The sequence below is a fragment of the Diadema setosum genome, chromosome 18 (assembly GCF_964275005.1).
Source record: "Diadema setosum chromosome 18, eeDiaSeto1, whole genome shotgun sequence".
NCBI lineage: Eukaryota > Metazoa > Echinodermata > Echinoidea > Diadematoida > Diadematidae > Diadema > Diadema setosum.
In genome coordinates, this window is record NC_092702.1 from 27135521 (window position 1) to 27162092 (window position 26572).

At 37.7% G+C, this 26572-nt stretch overlaps 1 protein-coding gene across 2 annotated transcripts in view; it reads left to right on the top strand.

The window, feature by feature from the left end:
• The window catches only part of LOC140241592 (DNA polymerase lambda-like), a 110922-nt gene that overhangs the window by 54711 nt on the left and 29639 nt on the right, over positions 1-26572 (top strand). Inside the window, exon 8 of one of the 2 annotated variants that reach the window (XM_072321327.1) lies at positions 14322-14457. The exons of the other annotated variant lie outside the window; for it this stretch is intronic. Within the exon in view, the coding sequence (XP_072177428.1) occupies positions 14322-14356 (35 nt within the window). The 3' untranslated portion in view covers positions 14357-14457. Of the gene's footprint in view, positions 1-14321; positions 14458-26572 lie in introns of those variants that run through there. 2 annotated transcript variants of the gene reach the window in all.

Consider the following 26572-nt stretch of genomic DNA (forward strand, 5'->3'; position numbering starts at 1 on the left):
CCCCCCCCACTCCTCAGTACGGATTTACGCCGTTGGCCCCAACAGTAATTGTTTTAAACTTTAACAAGTTGTCCTTTAATCCCTTACAGACCGCTATAAACGCGATACTATACTTCGTGTACAAGTTGTCTTTATAGATAAATAGAATGAAAGGAAACCTTTTTCAGAGTAATTGGGGGTCTATCACATAAAGGGGAAGGATAGGCCTATTATAATATTGAATTCAAAAGTTTTAAATGTTTCTTAAACGAAGCAGTGATATCGGTTGCAATTAGTTAGACAATATTTATGAGGTGAGACAATTTTACTCTTTAATGACTCTTACTGCCATTTTTTTTTTTGGGGGGGGGGAGCGGGGATGTGTAAATAAAATAATCTCGGGCGGATAATGCATGCAGCAACTACAACCCATTCCTCCTTGTCAAAAGTTATCATAATAAATACATGTATAATGTATACAATAATACACTGTGATGTGGATACAATCATTATCATGTTGCCATCTACTAGTATTCTGCATACCTAATATTTAAATGTGATCGCATACGACCAATATCAATCTTTTAGTCAAACACGTACGTGAAACTTTGAAAGTCCACAACTTTTTATCTTAACGAACTTGTCTCCATTTTCTACATGAAATTTCCACCGTTGATTCTATGATCTGTACGTTCCACTCGATTTGATTATGGAGTGGCATTTTTACTGATGAAGTTTGAACAGAGGGTTGTGCAGAGGAGCGGGCTTACGTCATGCTTGAAACCTGTAAGCTCATCATATTAATTTCAGGTATAGCGAAAGGTAAAAAGGGCGCGAGTTGTTAAAGGCATAATTTACCATTTGCAGATGAAACAAAAACCCAGCATTGGTGCTTTAAAATAGTTCTAAAATGTGAGTACTCTCTAAAAAAAAATCGAGTGAAAATATTCACTCCTAAAAGAGTGAATCCCAAAAAGAGTGAATTTAGAGTGAAATTGGAGTGAATTTTGAGTGAAAATGTTCATTTTCACTCGTTTTAGAGTGACCTCAGGGATCACTCCAAAATCTTCGAGTGATCCCTGAGGTCACTCCAAAATGAGTGAAAATGAACATTTTCACTCAAAATTCACTCCAATTTCACTCTAAATTCACTCTTTTTTGTATTCACTCTTTTAGGAGTGAATATTTTCACTCGATTTTTTTGTCCCCGCCGAACGAGTTCGAGCAGGGGACTATGAAACGGGCTCCGTACGTGTGTGTGTCCGTGTGTCCGTCCGTCCGTGTGTCCGTCCGTGTGTCCGTCCGTGTGTCCGTGTGTGCGTCCGTGTGTGATCAAAATCTTCAATTTGCTACTTCTCTGTCATTTATGAGCCAATTTTGATTCTGTTTGCTTTATATGATAGCACTACATGGGAGCTTTGAAACTTGTACACAGAATTTCAGTCGTGACCTTTGACCTTGACCTTTGACCTATATTGTACATTTTGCTACAAAATGCTACTCCTTCGCCATTTCTAACCCGATTTCGATTCCGTTTGCTTTATGTGATGGCACTAGGTGAGGGCTTCAAAACTTCTACACAGAATTTTGACCTTTGACTTCTTTGACCTTTGACCTTGATTTTTTGACCTATATTGTACATTTTGCTACAAAATGCTACTCCTTCGCCATTTCTAACCCGATTTCGATTCCGTTTGCTTTATGTGATAGCACTAGGTGAGGGCTTCAAAACTTCTACACAGAATTTTGACCTTTGACTTCTTTGACCTTTGACCTTGATTTTTGACCTATATTGTACATGTTGCTACGAAATGCTACTCCTTCGCCATTTTTAACCCGATTTCGATTCCGTTTGCTTTATATGATGGCACTAGTTGAGGGCTTCAAAACTTCTACACAGAATTTTGACCTTTGACTTCTTTGACCTTTGACCTTGATTTTTGACCTATATTGTGCATTTTGCTACAGAATGCTACTCCTTCGCCATTTCTAACCCGATTTCGATTCCGTTTGCTTTATGTGATAGCACTAGGTGAGGGCTTCAAAACTTCTACACAGAATTTTGACCTTTGTCTTCTTTGACCTTTGACCTTGATTTTTGACCTATTTTGTACATTGGCTACAAAATGCTACTCCTTCGCCATTTCTAACCCAATTTCGATTCCGTTTGCTTTATGTGATAGCACTAGGTGAGGGCTTCAAAACTTCTACACAGAATTTTGACCTTTGACTTCTTTGACCTTTGACCTTGATTTTTTACCTATATTGCACATTTTGTTACAAAATGCTACTTCCGGCGGGGACATATGTTACGCACCGCGTAATTTCTACTTTTCCTTGTTTTTAGAGAGTAGATGATAAAACAACCACTGTAAAAATTTGAATCAGTAAAATCGATGTTAAGTATTGTTGAATATACAAAATGTGAACAATAGTTATGATAAAAATAATACCAGACTAAACCATCTACAGTTATGGTTTATTGAGAAAAATACAGATATCTCCCTATATTTTAGGCTTTATCGCAAAAATTCTTATATGATAGGATGTTTTGTGGTACAACAGACCTACACATATGCATTAAATGTCATTTCTTGAAATTTTTTTAAATCACTGTTCCCCAAAGGTAAACAGGGCCTTTAAAGAGCTTCATTTTCGCGGTTGTTACTTCCCAGCCGATCATACACGGTGTTTCAATTCCTCCTGATCGATTGCCCGCACTCACTGCACTGCGTCGTGACTCTCTTCTGATAGGTGTAATGAAGATACTATCGCCTCCGGTTGTCTCGTGCAATAGGAAATCACGCTGTGATAGGAAATCACAGCTTACCGCAGACGGTGATTAAAGTTGCACTATATATTATGGAGCCTTCCCCGCAGCACGCATGTATACTCACCACACTAATGATAATGATACAACGACGATGATGACGACGATGACGATAATGATAATGATAATAGTAGAAGTAGTAGTAGTAGTAATAATAATAATGATAATAATGATAATAATAATAATAATGATAATAAAGTAATTCTGTTACAATATATATACATACATACATATTTCTTAAATTAATAGTTTTATGTATGTTATTATTATTATCATGACACCCATCAGTCAGTATAGAACTAACTAAAGAATGTTTCAATAATGTTTACCTTTGGTTATGTGGTCAATGATAAGTTAATCTAGAAAAGCACGAAATAGCGAAAAACCTTGATGTTTGGATGAGTTATTGTATTGTATGCACCTCTTTACCACGCTGACATTTGTATTTTGATAATGAGCATGTGAGCAAAACTAGTATAATTCGGCAACCTGCCTCATATCATTTTTCAAATATTGGCTACGGAAAAAAAAAAATGTGTCGAGCAACTTTTGTTATATACAACTCATGGCAAGGACATCGGCATTTCCCTCACCATCTACAAAAACTGTGCTTGAAAGTCAACAGCCCTACAGAACGATATCAGTACCACTGCGCAGGGGCTGATGTCTTGTAGTGCACTTTGCGCGGATATGGACAGCAAGGGGCGTCCCATGTAAATACAAATTAAAAAAAAAAAAAACACAACCTACAAAATAACATTTATTACAGAGGCTTCATTGCAGCTGATTTCAAGTTAAAGTCCATTGTCACTCATGAGCTCTTGCTAGAACTGTAGAATGTCCAGTGGTGATGTAGGGCCCTGTATAGTTTCGTAAAGAAATGATGGAAAATGAAATACACTAATTTAGACAGAAATAATGATTGGAGCAAAAGTCAAGTTCAAAGTTCACCCAAAATTAATTAGATATACTTTCTAGACGTGTTAGGAAAGTTTAGTTGAAGTGTAATGTCATTATTCATGTCATGATCACTTTTTTTTTTCCTCCACAACTATCATCTGTTTCTCTTGACACGCTTCTGTCGAAGATCGCTGTCTCTGTTGTGCATTTTCGTTTGCTATTTTGTCTTCTATTTGTTAATCGTTTCCATTCCGTTTTGTCCCGTACAGCCTTTTCTTCAGTAGTTGTTCTGTTGTCTAGTCTTGTTTCATGTTTGTTCGCGTCTGTTAGTCTTGTCCATCCCGTTTTGTCCCGTACAGCCTTTTCTCCAGCAGTTGTTTTGTTGTCTAGTCTTGTTCCATGTTGTTCACGTCTATGATAGTAAGTGTATTTATCTGTGAATCTAATCCTCAGTGGGCTTCCAGACTTCTTCCTCTCTTTTTTTATGCCTCCGCCACGAAGTGGTGCCGGAGGCATTATGTTTTCGGGTTGTCCGTCCGTCCGTACGTACGTCCGTACGTACGTCCGTACGTACGTCCGTACGTACGTCCGTCCGCTTTCGTTTACGCGATAACTTGAGTAATATTTACTGGAATTTTACCAAACTTGGTCCAAGTATGAAGTATGATGGGGCAACGATTTGATTAGATTTTGGGTGAAATCGGCTAAAGGTCAAAGGTCAAAGGTCAAGGTCAAATCATGAAATTGTATCCGTTTATGCGATAACTCAAGACTGTATGGAGCAAATTTCACCAAACTTTGTTGGAGGATGATGTATGATGGGACAATTACTTGATTAGTTTTTCAGTGAAATCGGACAGAGGTCAAAGGTCAAAGATCAAGGTCAAATCCTAAAATTTATCTGTTTATATGATAACTCAAAACTGGATGAAGCAGCTTTCACCAAACTTGGTCCAAGGATGATGTATGATGGGACAATTAGTTGAGTAGATTCTAGTGACATTGACAAGAGGTGAAAGGTCAAAAGGTCAAGGTCAAATGCTAAAAATGTTGCTATTTCCCCCATATCTATGCAATGCCCGCAGATATTTTCTTGAAACTTAGTATAGACATGTATACTACTGCGTAAGGATTCTCCAGAGAGAGTTTCATGTCATAAGGTCAAAGGTCAAAAGGTCAAAGGTTAGGTGAAAATGTTGCAATATCACTTTTCTCGCAAATGGTTCAATGTATCTTCATGGAACATGGTACATATGCATGTACTGACTGGCAGGGATTATCTAGGGAATTTAGGGGTCATGGGTCAATAGTCAGGGGGTTCAAAGGTCAAGGTCAACTCCTCAAAATGTTACTACTGTATTTCCCTCATACATGTATACTAGTATATGCAATGATTGCATTATTAGTTTTAAAAGTGTTTAATATATGTACATGTATTACTTGATGGAGATTCTCTTGGAAATTTCCAGCCAGAAGGTCAAAGGTCAAAGGTTAAGGGTCAAAGGTCAGGTTTAAATGAAAAAAAAATATTTTGTACTGTAATTACACTCTTTCTTCATACCTTGAAAATTATACTCAATGCATAAACTTATAATAAGGTCGGTCAGAAGTCAAGTAAAAATTTTCAATTCCCCAAGAGTGTACCTGTACTCTTTAATAGACAATTATAGCAAACCCAGTTCGTGGAAAGTGAACATTCAAGATATTTCTGACAAACCTGTTATTACGATATTTTGCCAGTTATGTGAAACTGTGATCACACATTGTCAAAACATTGTACTATACACCTATTGGGAGAATCATGCATTATGGCGGAGGCATCAGTCGCCGTAGCGACATTTCTAGTTTTTTCTCCTTTTGTATTTATGATGCTTCAATTAATCTTTCCATTGATGTTATTATTCCAGAGGGGCCCACATTCTACAAGCTCTGTCTTTTTAGTGGGTCTCTCCATTTTTCGCCCTTTAAGCAAAGTTACACATGTACTTTATTTCGGTCACTTCTGTTTTTTTTTTTTTTTAAACTACAATGTATAATTACTATAAGGTCCTCCTCAATTGTTTTACATTCTCTTCGATACATAATGTTCTGTTTACCTTATTCTCTGTTGTCAAAAGAAGTGTAACTTATATGTTTTGTCGAAAAATGAAATAAACTTTGAATTGAATGATATATCACGTTTTTATTTTATTCACAAACATGCACACCGCTATATCTCCAAAACAGGGGGGGGGGGGGGTTGATTTCTCGCGTTCTATCACTCTTGTGAAAACCCTGCCAGTCTATTATTATTTTGACTGCGTGCGGTTTTTTTCCCCTCGCCCTTTTTTCATATGGGGAAAATTTCCTCTCACATCCAGCAGCATGTGACGCGGTCTTGTCGTTGGCATTGGCGCTTGATCACGAGTCGTGTTCGAGGTTTCACCCATACAGCCATCGTCATCCGTCACATCAGCAGAGCAGTGCCGATGTGTCACTTCCCACAGACTGGCCACAGTTTATATACATTGTACATACATATTTTTCGATTATTCTTATCAGAGTGGCAGACGTCCACCACGGGATTCTAATGGCGAAATATTACTCTGCTCAGAAAAAAAAAAAAAAAAACACCCTCGAACAAGCAAGACACTCGTATAAATGTCGCTTGCTTCTCGCGACTTTTTGATTTAATTAACTTCCTTTGGGGAAAAGTGCAATGATTTTTGTTTTTTTTTTTCATATGACTGAGAGCATAAAACTCTCCTTTATTTTTCCTTGATTGATACCTTATCGCTTGTTGATGCTGTATTATAAAGAAAAACACCACTCCTACAAGTTTTCTTTGATGAGATTGAGGGTTATCAAAGAAACTGAGCAGTGAAATTGTCACGAAATTCAGCAAAGATAAGACAATTTCGAAATTTAAAAATTTCGAAAGATTTCACAAAACAGTAATATTGGTCCCAATGACACCTATACAGATGAGTACATGATTGTGATTCGCTTTACAAATCGCTCAGTAACTTGTAATATCAACTCCACTGATGGTTTTGATACTACAATGTATTTATGGTTTTTAAATACCATTGAAGGCGTAACTGCCTTCGCGTCTGATGATAGATTATTGACTTGCAATGAATAAAAATTAAAAAATTATTATCAAAAGGGTGGAGCTATGCATGTTGAATTATTGATGAAAGCCAATTTCGTGCAATATGATTAATGAACCGGATGGTGAGTAGTTGATCCCCAAGTCATTATTCCAACTGACATGCGGTAAATTTAATTAAATCGCTGATGACCCCCTCATCTGTAATGTGCGAACGTGTTTGGCATTGATGTCTCGAACATATTCAGTAATGTCTCATTCTCCCTTGGTTAAAGGGATGGTATATGTGGATGAGATGGGGCTTCAGGTTCCCAACGTATTTGTGAGATGATGAGAAACCTTTTATGATTACGTGAAAGAGCATATATTCATTGATGAAAATACAGTTTATTTGATGAAAATTGGTTTTCAAATGGCTGACATATCCACAAACTGAGAGGTCCTAATAACAAGTGGGACCTACCCTTTATCAGGACCAATATTTGTTTTACTTTGACTTTGATATATCAGCCATTTCAAACCGATTTTCATCATTCTAAACATTGAACTCTGATAGTGATTATTGTATGTCCTTTATTATTTCATAAGTTGTTTCGAATTATCTGCCAAAAAAAAATAATAACAATCCGAATCCCCATCTCAACTAAAATTATACTTACGGGGAATGAAACCCAAATATACACGTAAATCGAGTATATCACGGCATGTCCAACGTAAAGAAAATATACAGAGAATTCCACAAAACTTTCTTTTTTCTGTAATTGAAAGTACACATTCCCTCAACTTGTTAGTGACATCCATATGTTTATAACAAGGGAACATTTTTTCATTCCTCTTGCTTTCTGAAAGAGGTAATTCAGGTGCCCTTTTATTGTACTAGAAGAGTGAAATTAATATCATGTTGAGTTCTCTTCATATTTCCTGTATCGTTGTCCTGCGGTGATTCAGAAACTGTTGTACAGTATTCAGCAATGGCCGCACCGAAACTTTTAAGAAAGATCCCGATTTTCCTCAAATCTTGTTGATGTGTTCTACCAGCACTGCCTCATTCACTCATCCACATATTACTTTTGGATTTCATTCTCCTGTAAAGAGGATTTTACCGCAATCAAAAACGTGTATTCAGTGACTCCAGAATTACTAGCATATCACATCAGTAAAGTTATGGTTTTCAAAATTATGTTTTGTATGAAAAGCATACATTCCCTTTACTACTGAATGACATTATTCTGTTGATTATCATGTTCGTGGTCTTCGATCTCTTCTGTAGGAGAAAAGTCAAGCACTCGTTCAGCACATTACACAAGTGACAATATGTCGAATGTTCTTTACGTTATTGCACTATTATGGGGCAGCTCGAACGGTGTATAGCCTTCTTATTAAGCGATGACAGCACATGGATGCATCAAACTGTTTAGATTGCATTTTTTGAATAAATTTCCCGGTTTTCCCGCTCAAACTTATAGTGGTACATTGTATTTCTGTGTTCATTAAATACACATTTTTGGAGAAACTTCCCCTCTAACTTAGAGTGCAGCTTCCCCTTTAAAGGGAAGGTACAGTATTGGTGGAGATGAGAATTGGGCTTTTAAGTTTTTACGAGATACCAAGAAAACACTTACTAGTATGATATAGTACAGAACATACCAGTTTAAGAGGAATGCAAAGTTTATTTGATGAAAATCGGGTTTGGAATGACTGAAACATCCAAAAACAAAGTAAAACAAAGCAATCGTAATAAAATGTGGGTCCCACACTTTATTAGAATCGCTCTTTTTGGATATCTCTGCCATTTCAAAACCAATTTTCATCAAATAAACGTTGAATTCCTCATAGAATTACATGCTCTTTCATATTTCATATGAGGTTTCTCATTATCTCACCAAAAATGTTAGAAACCTGAAATTAGGTCTCAACCAAAACTATGTGATCGCTTTAAATTAGAGTGCAGCTGCACTTGGAACGGTCGGATTTCAATGTATCAGCGAGTATTTATCAAGGCATGAAGTAGATATTCTCATTCCGCCAGAATATTTTTATTCCTCATTGTAGGCCTTTGTTTGTATGATTTTTGTTTATTAACGGCGAATATTGCATAATTATGACTCATTGAAACACCAACGTTGTGTCATTCCATTTATAATTAGTGAGTCCGAACTTCACAGTGTGATAGGTGTGCGCTTCAGACACTTATCTGAACTGTCTGTGAAAAATGATTGCGTGTCCTCAAAACACGAGGCAACTTGTCGTGTTTGCAGCCTTCTTCGCAGTACCTCAATCCTTACTCGTGGATTTATGTCTTCACCGTTGTGCTAACTAACCTTCGGCGCACAGTCACGGAGATCGCTCATTAATGATGGTGACCTCGAATTTTAATATCATCACCGTGGGCCTTGCCATTTAACATTGACCCAGATGGTGCTCATAATTAAGGAAAACAGAGAGATGCATGACCTTGTCTGAAGTTTTCATATCCCGTGTATTAAAAATTAGGTGCATACCCTTTATTAAAGATCGCATTTCACGTGCTTTTGGGTAAACAATGTCTCGTTTCCCGTTTAAAGGGATCGTACAGTTTTTGTTGAGACCTAATTTCAGGTTTCTAACATTTTTTTTTTTTTGGATGAAATAATGAGAAACTTCTTACAAAATATAAAAGAGCACGTAATTTTATGAGGAATTCAACGTTTATTTGATGAAAATTGGTTTTGAAATGGCTGAGATATAAAAAAAAGAGCGATTCTAATAAAGTGTGCGACCCACACTTTATTACGATCGCGTTGTTTAACTTTGTTTTTGGATGTTTCAGTCATTCCAAAACCGATTTTCATCAAATAAACTTTGAATTCCTCTTAAAATGATATGCTCTGTACTATATCATAAGTGTTTTCTTGGTATCTCGCAAAAAAGTCAAAAGCCCCATTCTCATCTCCACCAATACTGTACCATCTCTTTACGTTTTTGATCGAGTGCATTATTTTCACGCGCATTTGGGGTAAGCAAAGTTTCCGCAAACTCGCCCTCTTTACTCTATACGTACCGTCTAAATTACGAAGATATACTCGAAGAAAAAATGTAATAAAAAGTATCCGTTGATTTTTGAAAGAAAGTATAACATCAGTACAGTCTCTGACTAGTCCATTCACGGTCTTTATTCATTTCCATAGTGGTTCTTGTCCCCCCCCCCCCCACTCTCTCTCTATCTATCTATCTATTTTGCGATATATTATATCAGAGTATACTATTTCTCTATGCATGTATCACACTATCTTTCACCATATATTCCATAATAATATGCCAACCTCGTATCTTGTTTCAGATTTCTCCTGGTACTTCTCCTCGTTTCCCTTCGTGATAACTGCTGCTGTTAATAATACGAGATATTCTCCGTCTTTTTACCCCCCTCCCTCTTCTCTCTTATCGGATCCTCCTCGTGCGCTTCCCATTCTGACAGTCACGTGACAGTCCTTGTCGGAACTATATACCGCATCAGTACACATATATATTGTGGTATAGACCGCAAATTGCTCTGAAATGGAAAAGACAACGCAGTTAAAAAACAACAACAGCAACAACAGCAATATTCCATAACATTCTGCGTAATTATTGAGTCAATGTTAATCCGGCATGTCTGCGACCAGAGGGACTTTCCCGATAATTCACACGCATGGTATTACGATCTTCGGTTTCCGTCGGTCTTGTTTACGAGAGCGGACTTGTCTCATTTCTTGTCATTCTTTGCTTTGTTGTCTTTGTTGATTGAGCTGTTATCGTGGAAGACCCATGCTGTGTTTGCGGTCAGTCATCAGCTATGTGGACTTGTAGATTATGATGTCATATTGTGTGTCAACTACGAATTGTAATAATGATCGCAGCCACACCACAATGGATATAGGAGGCAATGGTGTGACATTATATCACTTCACAATCCCCCATCGGTTTTGTAGACAGAAATTTTATAGAAATCTTTTTTTTTTTTAGTTGAAAATGTGGCAACTACAACACCTTTATTCCTGAGAATAATTGTTACAAGGGTATGACAAGTCTACAATAATTTGAGACGTCTTCTCCTTATTTATTTCACTTATAAAAAGTTCAAGGATTTTAGTGAAGGTATATATACATACATTTCAATTGAAGATTCTTATGTGATGACATCATCACGTCTTGCACTTGATATACTCATTGTGGTTTACCACTGATATCGCTGTCTTGTTTAAACATGTAAAGCTTTGAGGTTTCATCTTAGGTCCTATTTTGATGAAATTACTGCCATTCCGTTCGTCTTATTTAATTCAACTTAAAGAAGCCAACTGACACGTGGTGTGGAAAATACACTTTAACAAAATACACTCTCATTATATCTGATAATGAATCTGTTATCTCTTGTGATCAAACAATGCAATATCAACACTCGAACAGAGCTTTACCGTACGAAGTCCCTTCTTAATGGTGTGATGTATTCCATGCACTATAACCTTATATTGCATCGCGTCATCTACTGAGTACTGGTTTGTCTCTGATAGAACATGATCATATAACATGACAATATCATACACGCATTTAGTTCTATACGAGGCCGATAGGCCACCGTCTGTATGTACTGTTGAATAGTACAAATGGAACGAAGCGATTGATGCTTTAGCTGGTGTGCGACTGTTAAGTCATATAGGATATATATCCACTATTTTGACTATTTTGTAGTTTGACTATTTTGTCGAGTTTTATGGGAGATTCTCGTGTAAGTTTTGTTGATATCTAATAATTATATGTTACCATCATTTCATTGAGATACACGAAGGCTTAAAGGGGATGACTAGTAACTGATCAGTGGGAATCATTGGGAATGCTGGGGGATGATTGTTCCAATCCTTGTGGGATTCATTTAAGAGTACATTACATATCTATTGTTGTGTGAAAATTATTTGCTTCAGAATGGTCTCATATTCAGGTAATGTGCAGTTTAATCACCCCGTCACTGACCAGGCACGCTAACCTGGAAACATTAAACTGCACATTACTCGAATATGAGACCATTCTGAAGCAAATAATTTTCACACAACAGTAGATACATGATGTACTCTTCAATGAATCCCACAAGGATTGGAACAATCATCCCCCAGCATTCCCACTGATCAGTTACTTGCCATTCCCTAAAATCTCAAATAGGCTATGCTGGAGTAACGTTATACTATACCGTGGAAAACCCCCTACTGTTGTCGTTAACGTCTATTGTGATCAGTGACATCACTTTTGACCAATCAGCTGCTTGGAGCTCTAACCTTTGTTATGCAATGATGCGAAGAATAATAGACGGTAATGGGGCAGATTGTATCTGATAGCACCACAATGATAGTCTTACCATTCATACCTGATTTGCAGATATTGGTCAGAGCAAAGGTCGTTTTCATGTTACGTCGTATCTTGTGTCAAATTTCCCAGAGAGCACAAAATTGATGTCCGTCATAATGATTCCTATATAGTTGTTTTAAAAAAAAAATGCTTAAAACTTTCAAAGGGTAATGCTGTATTTATCCATAAAAAAAAGTTATGGGGGTTATGTAAAGTTTTATGTTTTCACAAAACAGATTGGACGCAAACACACCATGCAAATTAGATCATGCGTCGTGTCATCTTTCCACAATTCTCTCATTGGTTTGTAGGCATTGTGATACTTTTTCTCTAACGTGCAAAACACGTTGAGTCACTAATAAACACTGAAAAGAATCACGATCAATTTTAGCACTGTCACTGCCACTAGCGATCCTGCTCATATTTTTGTTTATCATACAGATTGAGAAGCTTTTAGTGTGGCAAGAATGCGATGGGTTGAAACCTGCAAGATGCCTCGTTATTAAAGGACAAGGAGGAATAAGGCAACTTGATGTGAGGTGATGGCACCTTTATAGGCCCCTCATAGCGAGTTTCAAAAAGCAAAGCGCCCCTGCGAGTTGCACCTCGTCGCCTCTTCGCTATGATCCACAAAAAGGCACCTATGATAAGCGAGTTGCCTTTCCCCTTTCCCCTTTTCGACTTGAACAAGGTGCCTAGATGACTGATTCATAATACAGTAATTGTTGTGAGGGGGTTCATGAAGGACAAATAAGCTTTCGACTCTGAGACTAGAAATCAGCTGCCAAACACAGGGAGCAACCATGTGCCTTCGCTTTGTCGGGCTGTATGATAAATATATTTACAGAAATACATAAATATATATGAATATATGAATATATATACATAATACATATATATATATATATATATATATAATTTATCATTCAGGGCTCGACATAAGAGGTGACCGGCGGCCTTGGGCTACTGAAAATTTATGTCGGACCACCGTGATTGCCCGATCGGGCTCTAATGGATTGCTATTTTTCCGTTTACTTCGGGCCACTGTACATTAATTTTTTTTTTCGTGGCCACCAAAATTTCAGATTCAAAGAGTTTCTTGGCTCAAACGGACCACCAGTGGAAAAAAAAAGAAGGTTTGTGTCGAGCACTGTAATACATAGGTTTAAGCGCAACAGGTCGATGTTATAGGTCACGTTCGATGGAAGTTGCTGAAGGCGCCCCCTATTATAAATGATTACAGTGATGTATATACCTTGTGACAGTGGAAAGTGGTAGACCCCATTTACTGTATAATCACTGCAGAAACATGGATCATCAGAGCGGTGGTGGAACAAAGCGAAACAAAACCAAACAAACCGTATGAAAAATAGTATACTTCTAGCATACCAGTGTCTGATGTTCGCTGGACACTGACATCGATGTGACGCTTACACGGTATGTTATGGTGTGTAATTTGCCGTCCACACCATCCCATGAATATGTTATGGCAAGTTTCAAAACTCCGGTGGGCATAACAATATGGGAACGAAGCGCAGGCTGGCTGCTTGCTGTCCTAATGAAACAACGGGCTATGTTTTACTCAAGGCGATCTCAGACTCTCAGACTGTATCACTCTCTGAGGTGTTGTTTTGGGGTTTTTTTATAGTAAATCAGGCAAATCTCACAAATCAGTTCTTGAATTCAAGTGACGTGTCCTCTGGTCGTCACGTACAGTATGTTTGAGTTATTTACGATATTTACATTGACTAGAGGATCCTGAGTACATTTCTCGTCAGGGTGAGGCACATGATACAAACTCAATGGTTTATTTATGATGTTTAGGTTAAATAGGAGGACCTGGATACATTTTTTTTTTTTCGTCAAGAAGTACGTTGCAAGGAAACACTGTCTTATTTTTTCATTTTTGTGGTCTTTTTTTTTTTCTTTTGTGGATACATCATGATCTTCTGGGGCAGTTATTATCATCATTATTATGAACACCCTTGTGGAGATATTGTACTCTGATACGTTTAAAATGATGTTGTTTGAATTGTCAGTGAATATTGTTTGATCATTTTGATACCATTAGGACTGCAGTTTGGGATTTTTTTGTCATAAAACGACAGGTATAATGTCACAGATAAACACCTCACTCTCTGTGTGATATTTAAAATTCCCTTCTACCAGGGTTCATCCTTTTACCAGGGCAAAAATGCCCCTGATTGTACTGTGGATGACTTCATTTTCCTCGACGATTCCAGCCATACAAAAGGGTAGAATATTTCCCCATGCCCTAACAATCATTGCGAAATGAGCTCTTCTACTTGTGCAAGGAGCTTCATGCTATCATGCCAGCGCCAGCTCACGTAAAAGAGACGGGGCTGCAAAATATAATAGCAGCTAGTCGTTCTGTCACTCGTGTTGCGCTTGCTGTGGGGGCGTGTCTGATACTACGTCATGCCACGGACTGTCGCCGGGCTATTGCTCACTACCCGCCTGAGGCCTGCTGTCATGTGTGATAGCGTGCTGTGAGTGCGAAGGCCGATTCTCTATAAATTCGCCGGTAAACCACGAACTCGTCATTACCTGCAGCGTCCGAGTTCACGTTACAACTCTGAAGCAGAGCTCTCTGCCCTGTGGTTATTCCTACAGGAGAAACTGTATACTTAGTATTTCATTGCTGCTGATATACAGCATTCGATAACATTTTGAAGTATCTTGACTGAGGCGTCGAACAACTATTGTATCTTCTGAGGTTGATGCCTGCTATGAGTTTGGCCTGCCAATTCACTATCATGTCTCCTACTGCCTCTTCCGCACCGGCCGATCAGCAGCCCAGCCGCCTGAACCAGCGGCGCAATGCAATGGCCAATGTCATGGACGGCGTATCCGACGCTGACATCAGTCTGATCAGGGACCACGCTCTGGCTTCTTCCTCTCTGAGCACCGCTGGTCCAACGTGCACGACGATGAGAACGTCGAGTGATCGCATGTCCTCTGTTGGCTCGAGCAGCAATGGTCTTGGGGCCCTGGCCTACCAAACGCCATCGCCATCATCATCCCATTCAACCTCTCCGCCGCTGAGCCCCAGCTGGAAGCATAGGAGGAACGCTGTGCCCGACGCCCTGGCTGACGTCGACCAGGCCCTCCTTCGACGAATCCGGGAAGCGTATCAACAGTCTTCGCCGAGACACGACGTCGACGGGGATGCTGACCACCACTTCAGCTTTCACTGAGTGGACAACACAACTCAGCCTCGCCAGTGCAGTTGGAATGCCCTTGACTCAAATTGTTACAAAAGGGCCATTTACTCTTTTACTGACGACAGTGCAGTGGACGAGACATCGCGTCCGAACAGTTCACGCGGGAAAGCCGCACATCATTTCATTTTCAACATTTAACATTGTGCTAGTCACATGTAATGTAAGTGTTATACATAATATTACACGTGCTGCTTTCACGTCAATTGTTAATCATTTTATAATTACTGTACTATCTCTCCTGTCTGTACTGAGGGTACTTCTGTCAGCGGTTGTGATTCTGAAGTTTACGAATGCATTTCCTCCCGCATTGACAAAGGAAATAGCCTTGAAATGTTACCCCCGATATCTTATTGTAATGTACAAGGTATAAATATAATACGGTAATGCTTGAGCCATTATTTTATTGACAAAGATACTTACGTCCATAATGTTATGTCAAATGGGTATCATGGTATATAAGAATCATTAATAAGTATGATAGCTGGTGTAACTGATGCTGCATTATTGTGACGTCATGCTTACGCCCGTAGCGTTCATGTTTCCCATTCCAAGGCACTGATGGTGCATGATGATGCCGCTGCCGGCATGTTATGTACGAACTACCAGCTTAATGGCGCTTCTAGTTATTTGGATTTAAGGCACCTGAATGACTAGTTGAGTAAGATGTCAGCCAGTAAACTGCATCATTCTTTCATGTCACTGAAGTGAAACGAGAGGAGATAAAGGTAATCGCCTCTCCAGGAAATGCCTGTCGTAGATCAGATGGTAAAAACTCGTGTAATGAAGCTAAGGCCGTGGATTTCTGGGTCGCATTGTGTCAGTCGACCTACGCCGACACTTGTTTTCCACCAAACGAGAGATACAGTATCTAGCAAGCCCCGGCAAATCAATAAGCTGTAAATTGCATCTAGACCGTGGGCAAGCATGAAATCCTTCAAAATGTAGGGCAGAAAACATGCCAAACGGATGAGTGTAAAGGAGAAGCGTGACATCGTGGTGTCTGGTGACGAAGAGCTTCAGTCTCACAATCTTTGTTTTTTTATTTATCTATATATTTGTTTATTTGCTCTTCTTTGAAAACGTACACAGTGCGTAGAGCTGCGTGGGCTTTGTAACTCACTGGGAGCAGCTGAGCACAAATTTTCTGTCACCCCTGACCGGCGTCTGGTGAAATGCATCAAGGCTTAATCATTATGATTAACGGAGGTATGCGATAGGTGTGACGGAGTTTGAATATTTGTGGCGAGTCACATATCTCTAGTCGTATTTCACTTCAGTGAGATATTAGTGTATTAAAGCCGCAGGATTATCGGCGCCTGATAGTTTGATGTGAAAATGATTTAATGATCTTTACGGGGTTGAGCCTCGGGGATCATTACAAAATCTCCAGCTAAAATCGCTGAAGAGGCGTTTTCTTTCGATTTTCTGACAGGTCTCAGAAAAGGGTATTTGAAATCTGGATATATTAAAGTACAACTTCAATGAGTGGATAGAAATTGGTAGATAATTGTTACACCATTTCGGTGAAGTACGCACTTTGAAACCATTTCAACTTGTCGCAATTCACTTATTCTTATTTTCCATTTCCTGAGCTGATGACATGGTTGATTATTTTCGGTAAGATCGTACAGCGTATCAAATCAGAAAGATGTCACCACTTTTGTTTTCTACTGCTATAATATCTTGTATAATAATGTTATTTATGATGATCATGACGTTTTGCACTGACTTTTAATAAAGACAAAACTCACGTTAACTACAATTCTTATTTGTTGATACCGTGTTGTGTGGTACATGTGAACAGAATAAGGTACTGCATTACATACTAGTAAATGATAGTTTAGATTTATTCCAAGAGTCAAATGACTCAAATGGATGGTCCACGGATGCATGGGTTATGTTGTGTAATTACGCATGAATGTATTGGTGTAAGGGGGAGGTGAGTGTGCGTTGGTGTATGAAATGCTGCGAGTCTCTGCGCGTATGGGTGTATATGGGTGTACATGTATATGTTTGGTGTATATGTAACCTGTGTGTGTGTGTGTGTGTCTGTGTGTGTGTGTGTGTCTGTGTCCGTGTGAAAGCCTTTTAGAATACCAGCACCCAATGACTGGATGAATCATTGTCGAGGTATTACGCCGAGAGCCAGTTCATTGTCAAGGGTGCCCACGCAATCTCGACCTTTACATTGTGGACAGGATTCACCGTCAGCAGGGACAGAATCACAGTACAGTGTATACGCACAAAGCACATTACAACCGTGCTCCAACCGTGCTATGCCAACGTTGGACATTGATTGTACACAACACGCACCATATTCCATGATATTATTGCAGTTTACCTTTGGGAGCAGTGATTTCAATTTTTTTCAAGATATCACATATCATGCAAATTGTGTAGGTCTGTTGTATCACAAAATATCCTATCATATAAAATTTTCGCAATGAAGCCTAAAATATAAGGAGACGTCAGTATTTTTCTTAATAAACCATAACTGCAGACGGTTTAGTCTGGAAATATTTTTATAATAACTATTGTTCACATTTTGTGTATTTAACAATATTTAACATCGATAATACGGATTCAAATTTTTACAGTGGTTGTTTTTGTTAGAACTAATGCTGGGTTTTTGTTTTATCTGCAAATAGTAGATTATGCCTTTAAATATACAGGAGTTTTATGATGATTGCATCATCTGATCTCCTTCTATAATAGCTGATGCAATAAAAAAAAAACACATGGAAACTTAGAGAAAAGCTGGGAAAGACACCTTAAATGTATGTATTATTTTGCAGCATACACGCACGCATATAGACATGATATACTATAGTGATACACTTACTATACCTATAGACTCAAACCAGGGAGGTTTCTCATTTTTTGGTGAGATAATGAGAAACCTCTAGTGAAATATGAAAGAGCATGTAATTTGTTTAGGAATTCAATGTTTATTTGATGAAAATTGGTTTTGAAATGGCTGAGATATCCAAAACAGAGCGATTCTAATAAAGTGTGGGACCCACCTTTTATTACGCTCGCTTTGTTTTACCATGGACCCTACCACAAAAGTTTCAGTAATTCCAAACCTGATTTTCACCAAATAAACTCTGAATTCCTCTTAAAATGATATGCTCTGTGCTATGTCATAAGTGTTTTCTTGGTATCTCGCAAAAGTTAAAAGCCCAATTCTCATCTCCTCCAATAATGTACCATCCCTTTAAAGTGGAGGTATACCGTGCATAATGTAGCTATGGACCTAGGTCCATGATGTAGCCGACAGTCTTTATTACTTAGTCACAGTCATGTTTGCGCATAGTAGAGCGGTGTTTTGCAGTCTTTGATCCAGACCAACAGTCAAAAACAGACAAAGCAAAGGGAAAATTTCACGACTCTGTGGAAACATCGTGACTATCCCGTAGAGATTCATTTTATGAAGAGGTTCTACTCTGCGGGCCATCCCGCCAACAGTCTGGCCTGACCGTGACCCCAATGAGTGGACCGAATAGCAATTTGATGATGTCATTAAACCCTGGCCCGACTCGCCCCACTATCTGTCATTGTGTTTCGTTTTCGTGATCTGAACTTTGAAGTGCGGGTCTGTGGTATCATGTGTGGATGCATCACATAATAGGCCTAATTGTCTGGACAGGGGTATTTAAGTTGCTGATCTGTAATGTCTTTACGATCGTTGATTGCATCACCTGCATAACCTTGTGGTGGAAAGCCCTCGGTCATTAAAATAAATTTACTCAAAAGTGATCGTTTATCCGATTAAAGGTATTGTTTGCCATTGGGAGCAGTAATTAAAAAAAAAATGTTCAAATTAACACATTTGATGCATGTGTAGGTCATTAATTGTATCACAAAACATCCTACCATTTAAAAAGGCAATATAGTCTAAAGTATGAGGAGATATCACTATTTTTCTCAATGAACAATAATTACTGTAGACGATTTATTCTAGAAATAATTCCATTATCACGTTTGTTCACATTTTGTATACATATCTAACAACATTTCGTATTGGTTATACGGATTAACATTTTTACGGTATTTGTTTCTATCCCTAACTCACACTTTGTTACTATTTTGAAGCACTTAAGCTATTGGGTGTTTTTTTTTTCATCTTCAAATGGTAAATTTATGCCTTTGATTCCCTTCAAGCCACAAGCAGAACATCTAACGCAGTAGCGTTGCCGTCGGAACGGAGAGGTTTAATACAGCCATGCTGAGACAGAAACGACATTTTTTTTTTTTATTTGCGCTAAACTTGAAGTTCCATGCGACAATGCTGATGAAATAACGATAATTTTCTTTACATTAATTATGTATACATATATATATATATATATACCGATAAATCAGATGAAATTGCGTCCAAATAAAGGCACCTCAAAATTCGTTGTCTTTGTAGATGAGATTTTGTGAGTTTCTCCTCATATTTTACTTTATGTTGTTGTCCAAATGAACTGTAGTAGTCTTCTTATCCAGCGATGACGGCACCGAAACTGTTAAAATTCATTTTTTTTTTTAAATTGATTGTCCGATTTTCCTAAAACTTTCACTGAAGTGCTCGACACTTTTATGGCTCCTTTGATATTGGGATTCAATGTCTCATTCTGTTTCAAATCTTTTTTTTTTTTTTTTTACTTTTTATTGGATGTAAACCAACAGGTAAACAACATATTTACAATATTTACAAAAGGTACACATAAAGTTAATATCAGCAAGGTCAACATATCACATGCTAAGTATACAGAATATTATACAGAAGTTTCAGCTGTCAATATCAAACAATTTTGCTCTCAGTGATCGGGCTTTCTCATTGGCTTCACTTCCAATATTATTTAATTATTATCCATACAGAGGATTTTTAGAGCCCAAATACAAGTGTTATTTTGTCGACGCAGCTCATAACCTCCGACCCACTTAGAAAGTTTGTTGAACTCGAACAATATTTTTTTGCCGAGGCGACCAATATTTAAAATATTGGACGGCAAGAGGGGGATTCCCCAAAGTTTTTATAAACTGCACAGTGATTGGCTGAGATATACGAGATGACCCGAAATATGAAGTAAAAACGTCTGTGATTGGTCAATCACGAATTAACTAAAATATCGTTTTTTCTAAAATTCTGTGTTTATACAAACAAATTTCATCGTAGTAATTCGACGTTGATCTAAGTTTCCTTTGGAATGTACATCAAAATACATAGATCACATAGATCTGGGAATGAAGTGGATTAACTTGCACTGAAGAGTGTACCATACCCCATGTCAGGATCAAGTACAGTAGGAGACCATACAGCACTCAGAGACAGAAAGGGTGGCCCCTAAGTGAAAATATTCTTTACTAAAATCCTCTGTAGGATAATAATGATAATATTGGATGTCCTATTTTCGGTCAATACAAGGAAATATTGGACTCGCTAAGCAAAATATTGGACTCGTCTTCGACTCGTCCAATATTTGTGCATAGCTCGTCCAATATTTCCTTGTATTAACCTCAAGGCCATCCAATATTATATAAATTTAACATGCAAAGTTGGCTTCTTGAACAGTAGAGTCTACAGTTGTCGAAGCAATTTCGTCACGCACGACCACTTAAGTAAGCAAATATATAATACGAATGATATACTGTGCTCACTGACATGGACTGACACGCATGATATAGTTAAAGGGATAGTACAGTATTGGTGGAGATGAGAATTGGGCTTTTAACTTTTTGCGAGATACCAAGAAAACATTTATGATATAGTACAGAGCATACCATTTTAAGAGGAATTCAAAGTTTATTTGATGAAAATCGGGTTCGGAATGACTGAAACATCCAAAAACAAAGTAAAACAAAGCGATTGTAATAAAGTGTGGGTCCCACACTTTATTAGAATCGCTCTTTTTGAGATATCTCAGCCATTTCAAAACCAATTTTCATCAAATAAATGCTGAATTCCTCATAAAAAATACATGCTCTTTCATATTTCATAAGAGGTTTCTCATTATCTCACCAAAAAATGTTAGAAACCTGAAATTAGGTCTCAACCAAAACTGTACGATCCCTCTAAAGGGCGAGGAAAAGGTTAGAATAACAAAATGATTATGAGTGACCTGGATATTCCTCACATCACTATGACGCATTCAAGAAAGATTGCTATGTACTCGAGCCGAGTACGTGAAGCAGTTGCAAAAGAATGAATACGAGAGGAGGCAGAAAAGAGAGAGATGGAGGGGGGGGATTACGCATCTCCTTCAAAATCCTTACAAGGATGAAGGACGCGCGAAAACGGATGAATGTATGAGATTTCTGTAAATGTATAGCATCAAAGGCAGCGTAAACATCACGTTAAGGACGAGATTTACAAGACGTGACGCCAAACAGTTTATAGCAGTAGGTTGCTTACGTCCAGTTGTGTTTCTCTTCACCGCTATGCAGTCTTGTTATCACTGGGAAGGATTAATGTTAAAACCCACCTTACTAATGACGCAAATGTAGTGTTTTGCTCGTACGAGCATGAGACAAGAGGCCTTAGAAGAAGCATAATTTATATACGATCTGCCAAAGACAAGGGAATCGCCCACCTGCTTGATATCGTTTGTGCACAAGCCCGCAAGGATCCCCATGCACCCAAAGATTTTCATTAACAATTATTTCTTCGAGCCAGAGAGAGACTGAGAAATCTTTCATGATCCAGCTAATGATAATGGCTCATTGTTAGAACCTTGACGAACTCGAAGTGTTATGATGGACGCCAACCTTGATATCCTTGATAAGCAGATCAATTTCGTTTCATGGTGACTTTTAGAAATGTACGAATCTCGCACTAATTAATATCGCATTTCCAAGGCTTCAGGCGTTACAGAGGAGAGCACAATATTACATTTTAGTTTGGAGCGCGGAAGTTATTGAACACGTATGGTTATGTGTATAAATCACGTTCCCCCGTATTATTTTAGTCTTCATTCTTTTACACGAGAGACAAGAGATCTGATACCAGCTTCGCTTCTGCTGTTTGCTTCGGAAATACCTGTAAAAAAAAAAAAAAAAAAAGGTCATACATTGTATTTGGACGAATGACGTACGCCGTGTAAATTGACTCACAGTCCGATCTACAGGCTATGATATTCTATCCGATCATATTACTTCATCATGATATATATGTATATATATATATATATAATATATACATAACTATATATTATTGTTTTATTTATTTATTTTTTTCAGGGAACTCTAAATTTTAGAGATAACGATCACGGACGACTAATCATTCTCAATCTCCCCTCCCCCTCCTTTTCGCGTATCACACGTCCTGTAACTCGTCTCAGTGACGAGTTCCATCTTTCGTTTTTATTCATCCTTCTTTCTGACATGTTTTGTTAACGAAATATCTCAACAATGACTTCACTTTATGACATGAAATCTTCCACCACTTATCTCATATCAAATATCAACACATTGTTTCTAGATACACGAAACTTTTTCAGAACGATAAATTACTTGTCTTTGACATCTTTAGGCGCCATTTTGTGATTTTGTAATAATATCAAAATATCGATAATATTCTCATAACGAAATCTCATATCTTCGCTACCGCTCTAATAGTTCAAGTCACGCCTGATCTTTATGCCCGACACTTATCAATCTGGCTGACTTTTAGACGCGCATACGTGCGCGTTAAAATTTAAAAATGCTCAAAATGCTCATTTCTAAATTAGGGTCCAATTTTCACGTTCTCATCTCCTAAAAAATGATATGGTCAAATTTTTACCAAATTTGGAGGAGAGGATATTAGTCTTTTAAGTGTATTTTTGAGGTGCTTTATTATCGTTATTATTATTATTATTATTGTCTAATGGTAGATCTATAGGGGTGGCCCCTTGAGGCCGGAACTAAATAGGGAGTAATTTTTCACATTTTAATCTTTTTAAAATTGCATGGCCAAATTTTGACCATCTTGCCAGGTTAACGCCAGTGTGATGTAGAATAGATTGACACCATACCCCTGGAGCCCCCCCCCCCCCCCCATTTGATATGCTCTCAAGTAATACAGTCTGTGAGAACGCAGTAAGGTGGACGCTAGACCCACTGGGTTTCTTATTTGACCATATGCAATTTTTAGTGCATAAATTTTATTAAATTGTATGTAAACTATAATCTGTTTTGAATCCTGACTGTAATCCTTGATAATTTTGATGAATTATACTTTTCAAACATGTATTGTATTTCCAGTGCTTGGAAACATATGTATTATTTTTTATGCATATTTTCAACAAGTCCCTATACCTGCCTGCGACAGGAAGTTGCTTCGCTCTCTCGCACATAACTGTATCCTCCAAGTTTTGCCCCCCCCCCTCCCATCCTGAAAACAGATCAGCGCCCGTGCTTTACTGATTTAAACGATTTTATTCAAGACAAAATATTCGCTTAAAGAAAAACGCTTCCTCCAGACAATACGACAATGAGGAAGTGTCAAACAGAGACGTGTTGTGAGAGAAAACAAGTATAAGATGAATCTACCAATCGAAAGTGACACAATACATGGGAGGCGCATGACGCTTTCCATCAGGTGGATACCACTTAAAGACTACAGTCGGTCGAAAACTAGGTGAGAAACACGGAGTCATAATTAATCCATGAGTAAGTTACTAGATGTATCATCAGATTTTGTTCGTCTTAAGAACGTCGACAGGCGTTCTGTGAATCAACACATGTGGCTGTAGGATTGAAACTCGGCGGTGGCTATTTGCATGAGAATAGTATGCGTCAGTGTGAGCCGTGCGACAAGCTTAACTGCGGCCCTTTGTCTATAGCAAGATCACGGAAAACTTTCTGGATATCTTCCAAGGCACTGTGTAGTAAGACGTGATTGATGTGGTTTCTCGGTATTCATATAAAGCTCCAATATTGCAAGACCATCAATAGAAAAACAAAACAAAACAAAACAAAACAAAACAAAAATTCCCCAACAAACATGGCCATATTTTCTTTCGGTACAAGCATGATAGTTATACACTAGAAAATAACTGTGATCCATACATTTTCACAATTTAGTGTCTGTACGTGTAGGAACTGTTTGGGGGAAATATGTCTTTGTATTGTTTTCCTTATTTATCTTTTGATAGAGCTGTGATGTTTGTTTTATTCTAGCCGCCACGTAAGAAATAAAAAAAAAAAAATTAATCATAATTCAAATACCTCACAAGTCAAGCGTGTGTATAGACTATCACGAATATATAGGTTTTTGGTACCTGAATATTCATTTGAACACAGATGATCCATCTGCGTTTGCTAGCAATTCATATTGCACCTGCAGCAGTTTACTTTGAATTCAGTTCATGAGTTGTGTTTGAAAAGAAACAGGCCACTGCTAGTTTTGCTGTAAATGGTTTGCCGTACTGTGTTCCTAATAATCCTGTTCTTGGCAGCATTCTATAAATGAATTTGTTCACAAAAAAAAATTATGTCATGTCAGTTTTTCGAATATTGTAGCCCGGTCTTTAACGGACTTTTAATGATTGAGATATTTCATGCTGAGGTGTATATGGCGACATTCTGTGGTATATATTCATTGAAAAGAGATAAAAAATTTCAACGAAATCTTTCTACATCGTTAAGTACCTACCCGAAACTATATACGCTAAGAGGGATTACTTGGAATTTCTGAAGCAAACTAAGTCTCACCACATACCATCACTAACTGTAATGTGCATGTACAATGAAGGGCCTATGTATATGTATGTATGTATACATGTATGTATGTATGTTTGTATATGTGTGTATGTAGATGATACCATGTATGTAGGCCTAGGCCTACATGTATACTCATTCAATGAAGTAAATTTGAATGTTAACAAAAAAATTAACGACACATGAAAAAAAATACCTCCATTCCGTAATGCGCACCTTCAAGCGAATCAGATATAAAATAAAAAAGATGATAATATATGAATAAAATGTAAAAGTCTCTTAAGTATTTAGGCAGCAATTATATATTTCACCCTCACATTTATTTTTACTAAAGGGATAAGTGAAAAAAAATGTGTCTATAACATGTGGTTTCTTGAAAATGTTCAAGCAGATTCAACTATAGTTACCCTTTGAAAAGCCATATTACATAGATCCTTATAAACAACAGTGGAATAATGTGATGCTAGAGATATGATTTCTCTCTTTTTTTTTTTTGAAATCTTTCAATGAAACCAACAATGGAGGACACCGAGTGAAATCGGACAATTTAGATTGTGGGAAGTTGCATGTTTAGCAATGGCATCATCTCAGCCTGGTCTTCATCTAGTTTGCGTTTATTGTGAGTGTGGCAAACATCACTGTTGTTTCTAAACACTATAAAGGAAATTCCGCACCAGTTAAAAATTAGTCTCAAAGGAAAGAGTAACAAATTTCAAGCACGGCAGTGAAAATTTGGTCAGAATAGGATTAAAAGTTTTAAAGATTCGCTAGTCATGGCAAAACAATTATTCTTGAACAGTTTTGATATGAATGTTATGTACATGAATAAGCTGATGATGTCACCTCCTCACAATTTTCCATTGATCGTGTACAAAAAAAAAATGAATAAAATTCAATATTCTGCTATAAAAGTGTAAAACATAAACTTATTCCAGGTTAAATATTGTATAGCTTCAAAATAATGATCTGTCAAAAGAAATGCCGTATTCAAATACTCCAAATTCTTGAGAATAGATCACTAACATTACTGTACTAAGCGCACGTGCTAGATTCTTTTATTATTTATTGTCCGTTGAAAAACTAGACAGGAGGGATAACATACTTCACATGCCATATATGAAATTACGAACCAACTTTGTCCTAAATACATACGCTGGATAAAATGTTATTTCAATTCAAATCCTTCAATTATAACGGTTATAAGACATTCATCGCTGAACATTCATTAACCTCAGATTAGGACCGGTTTTTCTTAGAAAAAAAGGGTCTAATGCTCTCTGGATTAATGTTTTATGGAAGTTACCACCTGAGGTAAAACAGAAACCATAAACCCTCATAACGTTTTAAGAATGCCTTGGACAATGATTGTCAAAAGCGCCCGTTATAACGCCGTAAGTGATCGTCTCGATGACTCAATATGAAAACCAGAAATACCCGCCCCGCGTTTAGAGTATACATACCCCGTTCCCACCGAAATGCACCTTGCAT